Below are 9,632 nucleotides of genomic sequence, written 5' to 3'. Positions count from 1 at the left end.
AATATTTCAATGTATTTCTATTTTCAAAAAAGACTTATCTTTTATTTGCTATTATAGGTTACAAACTTATTAATATTATAAGTCCCGTTTCTTTTAAACGTGTATTATCTTTTCATTTAAACTCTCAATCGTAACTTTTCTTTCTAAGTACGAATGATGTTTTATGTCAAATGACGGATGCGTAAGTGTTACTCATAACATAGAATCGGTGTACAAGCATGTCTTTATGTTCATATATATAGACTAACATCTTTCTGTTCTTTCATATATATAAAATGTTCTAATAAAAAAATTAGGGAAAGGCATTTGGCTTTAGTAGTTATAGATGATTATCTTTAATGCTGGTTTCCTGTTCATATATATAGACTAAATCTTTTTGTTCTTTCATAGATAATATATAATGTTTTAATGGAAAAATTAGAGAAAGACATTCCCCGATAACAGTTAACGATAACTGGCTTGGCGGGTTGGTTTGATTACTGAATTATTATAAATTTTTCCAAAAAAAATTTTGAACAAAATCTTACCTCAATAACCATAAGCCATTTTTAAACAAAAAACTCAATAACCATAAGCCATTTTTAAACAAAAACTCATAACTATCTTCAGGATTTTATCACTAATTAACTAATTACTTTTCGATATCATTCACTGCCATGGCTGGCCATTTTTAAACAAAAACTTATAACTAGCTTCAGGATTCAATAACTAAAAGGTAACTAAATGCTTTTCGATACTATCCACTGATCCAGTGCATACACATAACGCAGCACATCCACTGAGAATCAGGCAACAGCAAGGACTGTAATTGACTAATAACGGGAACGTTAATCCCCAATTTGTCTCACAGTTTGGGCAAAGTTCACCCTTACGGAGGCGAATTCAACTCCTTGAGAACCTTATACTGTTTTTGGCAAAACCAAAGAAAGCCAAAATGTTGACCGTTCTTTATGTTTTCTAAAGACACGAGTAGGGCGTGCGCGAGTGAAATCTCAAAGCGTATACAGCACGACAACAAACAGGGAGTTTGCTGTAACTCTCCTACGTTTCTGATCTTCTGTCATGGACGGCAGAACGGTAGTTCTAGTTTCTTTGTCCCAATCATTAGAATGGCAGATGAGTCCTTCATCTCCTTCTGATCCGCCGTCTCCGGGTCTTCGCTCGAGAGGCATAGGCTACAGTTATTCTTAAATTCATCTCTATCTTCATTTGAATTTGGGGATACTAAGACCTGAGCGATTGCAAAAGTCATCCAGAGATCATGGCCTTTTCAGGAAAATGGTATTATTCTACTCAGGAAGCGTAAACCGAGCTACTGACGTGATGAATTAGAAAAGATTGGTGGGCTGATTCCAATTTTGAAGACGGCTGTCGTTTTGCATGCCATCTTTTTCTATTCACGAAATAAATCTTGAAATGACGTTTTTTGTTTTTCCTGGCCACTAATGTGCAAACCAGCATCCGCAGTTTATCACAGTACAATTAAAAAAACAGTCAACAATTTCGCTTCGAAATGATTGGTGTTTTCTCCCAATTTTTTCGTTAAATTTTATCGCAAATTTTCAAAAACCATATTACAGTTGGTCTGATAGCAACCGGCCTGACAAACGCCCTATTATAATTTCAGTGGGCGCCCGCTAAAAAGGAGGTTCAATAGTTATTCCATCTCATTTTAGGTAAGGTAAGGTGACATTATAGAATTTGGACTGCAAGAGTTTTGATGATTGATGATGCTGATATATTTGGTTTTAAAACACTAAAAAACATAAAATTTTGCAATCTAAAGAGCAGTTTTGAAGTGTTAGCAGTTTTGAAGTGTTATTTTTTTTTTGGAATTTTCGGTGGATTTTTAGCTGGAATCCAATAAAAAGACTGGTGGCCTAAACTTGATTTGTGTGGTTTAAATCATACTTATCAAGTTTTAATTTGAATTCTGATTGGATTTGGATACGTTAAAAATTTAGATTAAAATTTTTTAATTCTGATTGGATTTGGATACGTTAAAAATTTGGATTAAAATTTTTTAATAGAGCAAAATTCAAGAGTATACATCTTAAACATATAAATATATATACACTTTTCATAACAATAATAACTTGTCATTGTCTTCTCATTCATTTTGAAATTTAAATAATTTTAAACCATATAAATAATATTATAATTGCAATTTACAAACCAAAACAACAACCAGACTTCTTTGTTATCTCCAAAATCTCTCTTCTTTTCAAAACTCAAAACTTCCCTTTCTACTTTCAAATCTTATCTAAAATCCTTGTATTTAATATTTATTTAAAAACTAAATATTCAAAACTCACAACTACATCCCCTTATTTTCAAATTTTATATAAAATCCTTTTGTAATTAATACATATTTAAAAAATAAATATTCAAAACTTATTTTTATAAAATTCCTCTTAATATAAATATATTTAAAAAATTCATTGTTTTTTATAAAAAAATTACTAACTTCAAGATTCATGCTCAAATTTTTATCTCTAACTATTTAAAAAAATCAATTATTTTTATAAAAAAAAAACAATTTCAAAATTGGTACTAAAATTCTTTCTTTCCTTGTTATCTCAGCTTTTTAAACCCTCCTAAACAAAACTGAAATTGAAAACTTAGAAATTTTCTCCATTCACAACTAGTTTCCATTTCCAAACTGCAATCCCACAACCTTTCTATTTCCTACCTAAGATATCCCGATCATCTATTATGTGTTTAGGGGTTGTTGCACTGAAAACTTAGAAATTTTCTCCACTGGCAATTAGTTTCCATTTGGAAACTGCAATCCCACAACCTTTCCATTTCCTACCGAAGATATCCCAGCCATTTATTATGTATTTAGGGTTTGTTGCACTTACCATTCTAGGCATGCAAATTAACAAATCCATGTAATCAATTATAAACCATAAATTCTGGCTATGGTTTAAACTGGTTTTTTGACAACATATATGGATTCAACACCGTCACCCTTATAGCACTTCTATTGTGAAAAATTCACCTATTAAAATTGCACTTTCAGAAAGTAAATCTAATTTTTTTTCATAAAATAACACTTAAAAAATATTATATATACTCAAATAAAAAATGCTCTCTAAAAAATATAAAAAAAATATAACCATTCTAACTGTGCTTTCAATAAATCCCTCAAACAAATTAGATAAAAAAGTAAACCAAAAAACTTTAAACAATGACTATATATATTCAAACGAAATTGTGCGCACTAAAAAATAACCATTCTAATTTGTGAGTTTAAAGACTACTATATATTCAAATGAAATTATGCTCACTAAAAATGATAACCATTCTAATTGTGTGGGTTTATAAATTAATATATTGATAATATTGGGCTGCGCAATACAGTGAGATTTCGAAATCTGCGCTGGTCGAAATCATTGATTTTTGGGCAAATTTTTAGTTAAATTTGATTGGAATTTTTCAAAAACCAAGTTACAAAATTTGGAGTGGCCAAAGCTTTTGATAATACTGAATATATTTTTGAGTGCAAAATGGTGATTATAACACGAAAACTGTCAACTTTTATAATCCAAAAATTACAGTTTTCCCCGAATATATATATATATATATATTTCCTGTGAATTTTCCGGTAGAAACGCCAAAAAAATTTGTGGCAACGAAAAATGATAACCATTCTAGTTCGCCGATTATGATAAAATATGAGTTTATAAATGAATACATTAATAACTTTGGACTGCGCGATCCAGCGAGATCGCGTTTTCCGCTTGAATGTATATATATATTCCCGGTGAATTTTTTGGTAGACAATGCCTAAAAACTTTGCGGCCACGAAAAATGATAACCATTCTAGATCCTCCATTATCATAAAATATGAGTTTGAAAATGAATATATTAATAATTTTGGGCTGCGCCCGCGAGATTGCGAAAGCTTTGGCTATCGAAATCATAAACCTGTCTATTCCTGTGGTCCCATAATCATCCCTCGCCACGAGATCCGTGCCTGTCGAAATCATAAACCTGTCTATCTGTGTGGTCCAATGAGAATCAGTCACCAAAGACTTACCGCAGTGTACTGATGCAGATTTACTGCAGCTACCACATTGAACTGGGAGGAGATAATTGTGCGGGCTTCTATATATAGTCATCGGCCCCGCGAAACGGAAGCGACGAGGCCAGCACCCTGGCTGTTTCCCGGCAGACGAGATCATCTGTCGTCGAGTTAGCCTTGAGGAGCTACAGAAGAATAATATCGAAGATGGGTCGATCTCCTTCCCCTTCTAAAGAAGAGCTTAGCCGTGGGCCGTGGACCGCAATGGAGGATATGATTCTCTCTGATTATATTCGAACTCATGGAGATGGTGGATGGAAAAATATCCCTAAAAGAGCAGGTGGATCTCGGCAAATATCTTCTTTCATTTTTAAGGAAACATAAATATGTATTGAGAACAGAAATAAGTTGACCCTGCATTTTGTTCTGCAGGTCTTAAGCGTTGCGGAAAGAGTTGTAGATTGAGATGGTTGAACTATCTTCGTCCCGACATTAAACGTGGAAACATTTCTCCCGACGAGGAGGAACTCATTATTCGGTTGCATCGCCTTCTTGGCAATCGGTATGTGGAGAATTACAGGACATGATTTATTGATGCCCTAGAATTATCGATTCCTCATCGGATTATTAATGCAATATATCTGCAGGTGGTCTCTGATAGCAGGGCGCCTGCCTGGTCGGACAGATAATGAAATCAAGAATTACTGGAACACTCATGTGAGCAAGAAGCTGCGCCTGTCAACGAACGAATCTCTACAGAAGATGTCGCAAAATATCAGTCCAACCTCAAAATCTCCTTTTCCTCTCCAAAATCGTGTGTTCAAAGCCACCGCTGTGAAAATAACAACGGCTGTGAGAATCTCTGAAGCTGCAAGATCAAATGGCTGTATCGATGATGACCGCAATAATCGTGTATCACAAGAAGTCTCAAAGTTGTGCAATGTTAAAGAAGATACGAAGTGTTCTTGGCAAGATCTAGTTGTGAATGATTCCATCGGAGACGAAGAATCTGAACGCATTGGTTTTGCAATGGCGGATAATGTCGTCGAAATGGCAGCTACAATTTCTACCTCTTCCATGTCGTGTTTACCGGACCCGCAATCTGCTCATGACGATCAGCTTGCAAAAGATGCAGCTACTTTAGCTGACAAATTATTGTCTTCAAACGAGCTATTTCTTCCAGAGTGCAATCTGCTCCTGCATTCTCCGTCGGACTGTTCAACAGATTTTGCGTCAGAAGAATTCTACAGGGGAATGGAAGAATTGTACGATAACGCGCAACACGGAGATTGGATTCATGAATTCAATTATTTATAGAAATGAAGCCTGCTGGAATTATAAGAGGAATGGGAGAAAAGAGCTGTAGACAATCTTAGGCCGCAAGCCTGAATAAATTATATATGAAGTAATGTAAGCAATAAAATTTAAGGGTTGTTGCTTAATTCGCGCACACATTGTAGACATGCCGGGTGGGATTTCAATGACAATTTTTTTCTATCAACACTCACGCTCAGCTTAATTAGTAATATTAATCTTGATAGTGTTGATTAATCATTACTGCCAACATTAACCGTTTCGGTTTGGTCTCCTGATTATTTCTAATTTTCTATACGTACTCATGAGTCGTTGTGGATCACGTGACGGTGGTCATGAGAGAAGAATCGTACCAGCGTGGAGGTATGACGTAATATTTTGGTTGCGTAAAGAATCATATTATTACATATTATTACTTGAATTGAACAAGTTCTACATCCGAAGTAGGGAATCGACATGACATTAGATTGTATTTAAATATTATGTTTTCATCCCTCAAAGTGTCGCTAGCGGTTTCTCTGCGTCATTGTATTTCTCGGATTGTTCTAAAATTGCATGTCCAACGTTTAAAAATTGAACTGCGATGAAAAGAAGTTGATTATTAAACTCTTAAAGTATAACAGTACCAGCATAGTCCGAAGTTGGTGAAGCGAACCTCGAATTCGTCTGTAGGATTTATCATATTAAAACATTTTGCTTCGATTTTTAGAAGCAACCACTGTGCTTAATCAAAAAATTCATGAAACTTCCCTTTCTTTGACTGGTTAACCAAAAGCTAATATTTTTTTCCTCCTTTGACTAAATTCAACTTTTTAATTAATATTAGAAACTTACCTTTCCAACCGTTTTATTATATTAAATGATTTAAATAAAATTCATGAGATTGATTTCTTAGATTTTAGATTTTAGGTTTCTTTCTCTGGACTTATTCAGATTTTAAACATTTATTTGTTCATTTGGTTTGAAAACATGGGCACAAGATCTTTTAAAAGAACGTCAACACAATTCGAGGGTGTTAATTGAATTTGATCTTATGAATGGAATTTGTTTCGAGGATGTTTATTTGGTTGTATTTTTAGTAGAGAGGTTTATTTTATAGCTCAGTATAATGTTTCTATTATTAGTCCAAATAAAAAAATTAAAAATTAAAAAAATTACATAACTATAGAAAATATTTAAATAATGTTGTTTCATAAAGTAATTTACTAGTAAAAAAATTAAATCCTCATTTTCTACCTATATTAAATTTATATTTAAAATAAATCTACACTGATTATATATTAAATTCATATTTAAAATAAATCTACACTGATTATATATTAAATTCATATTTAAAATAAATCTATAATGATTATATACTTTGACAGAAATAAATCGGTCCTTACCTTGAGGCTGAGGCTTGGAAGAGGTAAGACACTCAAACTTGTATCAAACATGCCACCATTAGAACTGACTATCATGTTAGCGTGCAGGTTTAGAATGTTTTGATTGTGATCTATTGACGTCTTTGCATGGCATAGCACGCATCCAAAGTGAAATTGTGTAACGTGTCATCTTATTATATAGCTAATTTACTAGTTTGCATGTACATGACTAAGTTAACCTAGATTTGAACAAACACTATGCTAGCACCATGCACCTCTACGTCTATCCTGTCATTTTTGTCTACGGTTAATTTCCGTATTTGCAACATTGTATGTAACATGCTTAAAAGTTAACATATGTTTGAACACCACCGTATGCTAATCTCATGTGGTAAATGTACAAACATGAAAATTCGGATTCCATTGATTTGCAAAATGAGCATTCTGCTGCATTGTACCATGTCTGCCACCACTTCTTGCTCTCCCATGAACAACCAGAGTATGCTCTCGAGTGTCACATCCTCTTACTTCACGAAATGTGCCGCGATAGTTTTTATTACAGTTGCTCACCAAAGTATAGTTAGAGTTTCGCTTAAAGATCTTCCAATCCACTATTCGACGAAAAGGCGTAAATGATGTGTTAAGTGCGCTTATAATCTCTCGACTTAAACAAATTATAGATAAAATGTGAACAGAATTGAAAAGAAAGAGATGTAGCTTTCAGGTGTGCACTGCACCTGGAGACTATGCTCACTAAAACAGAGAGATCGCTCTCGTACACTCTATTATTCATCAATGAAAGATTACATCATTAAATACAATACTAGGAATTAGGAAGTTGCACCCAAACCCCTAAACTTTAGGAACTAATCCTAAACTAGAGAGAACGTTACAACAATGTAACCATTTTCTCCATTAATACAAAATAATATTAATTATTTTTTAACTCCCCCCCTTAATGGAGAAAGGGTTCTCCTGGACTCCTAGCATCTTTCTAAACAATTCAAATTTCACTTGTGCAAGAGTCTTTGTGAAAATATCAGCCACATTGTCACAAGTTTTACAATATTCAACAACAATTTCTTTTGACTATATTTTCTCTCTAACAAAATGAAACTGAGTGTCTATATGTTTGGTGTTTTTGTGAAACACTCGATTGTATGTTAATTTAATGGTGCTCTAGTTGTCGCTTTTCATGGAAGTGGGATTCTTCTGTTCTTTTCCAGCATCTTTGAGAAGCCTTCTCAACCAGATTGCTTCACACGTTGCTGCACACAATGCTTGATACTCAGCTTCACATGAAGATAAGGCTACAGTACTCTGCTTCTTGCTGCTCCATGCTATGACCCCAGAACCTATGTTGAATGCATAACCCGTGATGGACCTCCGATCATCCAGGTTACCTGCCCAGTCTGAGTCTGAAAAGACAGCTAGAGTAACATCAGATACATCAGTGTATAAAATACCATAATTAACAGTACCACAAAGATACCTCAACACGCTCTTTGCTGCTACCCAGTGACTTTCAAGCGGCTTCGACATGAATTGGCTCAACACACTAACAGAGTATGCCAAGTCAGGTCTGGTTGTTGTAAGATATATCAAGATGCCAACCAGTTGTTTGTACATTGTGGCATCAACCTCCTTAGTGCCATCGTCACTGCTCAATTTCAGATTCTACTGCAAAGGTGTCGCTGCTGATCTACACTGATCCATACCAAACTTTTCCAACAGATTTCTAGCATACTTCCCTTGGGTAAGAAAAGTTTGCCCAGTATCTCTGCGTACTTCTAATCCCAGACAATAGTGAAGACTTCCAAGATCTTTCATCTCAAAAACTTGTGCCATAAGCCTTTTGATTCCTCTGATTAAATCATCTGCATTTCCTGTTATAATCATGTCATCCACATACAAAGAAATCAAAATAATCTGCCCCTGATTATTGTACTTGGTGTACAAATTTGGGTCATTTAAACTTCTATGGAAAACATGCTCTACAAAGAAAGAATCAACCTTTTCGTACCAAGACTTGGGTGCTTGCTTTAAACCATATAAAGCCTTTTTCAATCTACAAACAAGATGTTCCTGCCCCTGCTTTACAAACCCTTCTCGCTGTACTAAGTAAATTTCCTCTTTTAAATCACCATTTAAAAATGCAGATTTAACATCAAGTTGGTGTAATTCCCAATTACATTTAGTAGCTAAAGCAATAAGCATTCTGATTGTATTTAACTTTGCTACAGGTGCAAAAGTATCATCAAAATCTATACTTTCCTGCTATGAATATCGTTTTGCAACCAGCCTAGCTTTTAACTTTTCTATACTTCCGTTTGCATTCATTTTTGGTTTAAATAGCCATTTGCATCCTATGGGTGTTTTATTCTTAGGCAGCTCAACTAAAACCCAAGTATCATTTCTAAGAATTGATTCCATCTCTTCATTCATTGCAGCTCTCCATTCCTTAAATTGACTAGCTTCTTTTTAATTAGAGGGTTCTACAATGTTTAAAACTTTTGAAATCAAAGCATATTTTCTCAATTTTAATGGTAATTGAGTCTTCCTACCTGATCTCCTTGGTAGGGGACTTACCTCAAATTTGTTTTCTTCTGCTATAACTGGGCTTGCTTTATCACCTTCTCGTTGTTCTTCTTTTTGCTATTCTTTCTGCTCCTGCTCTCTTTCATCCTCGCTGCTTTCCGCCAACAACAATGGAATGTGCCAATCATCACCAACGTCATCTTTCCCTTCCTGTACCTGTTCATGAAACACTACATCCCTGCTTGCAAATGTCTTACGAGACTCAAGATTGAATAATTTATATGCTTTAAATTTTGTGCCATAACCAACAAAGATGCATTTAACTGCTTTAGGGTCTAATTTCTTCCTATCAGCTTTGGGTATATGGGCAAGTGCTTTTGACCCAA

General features: G+C 34.4%; 1 protein-coding gene across 1 annotated transcript; it reads left to right on the top strand.

Annotated features, from left to right (window-relative positions):
* Positions 1 to 4,167: 4,167 nt before the first annotated feature.
* On the top strand, positions 4,168 to 5,493 carry LOC149264088 (transcription factor MYB1-like). Its single transcript, XM_089388940.1, has 3 exons — positions 4,168 to 4,370; positions 4,463 to 4,592; positions 4,678 to 5,493. The coding sequence occupies exons 1-3, from the start codon at positions 4,238 to 4,240 to the stop codon at positions 5,345 to 5,347; spliced, it is 933 nt and encodes a 310-aa protein (XP_089245066.1). The 5' UTR covers positions 4,168 to 4,237; the 3' UTR covers positions 5,348 to 5,493.
* The last annotated feature ends 4,139 nt before the right edge of the window (positions 5,494 to 9,632 follow it).

This window comes from Pinus tabuliformis, chromosome 6 (assembly GCF_031772625.1).
Source record: "Pinus tabuliformis cultivar Carrire ecotype Pingquan chromosome 6, CPIR1, whole genome shotgun sequence".
NCBI lineage: Eukaryota > Viridiplantae > Streptophyta > Pinopsida > Pinales > Pinaceae > Pinus > Pinus tabuliformis.
This window is presented reverse-complemented; position numbering and strand designations above follow the sequence as displayed.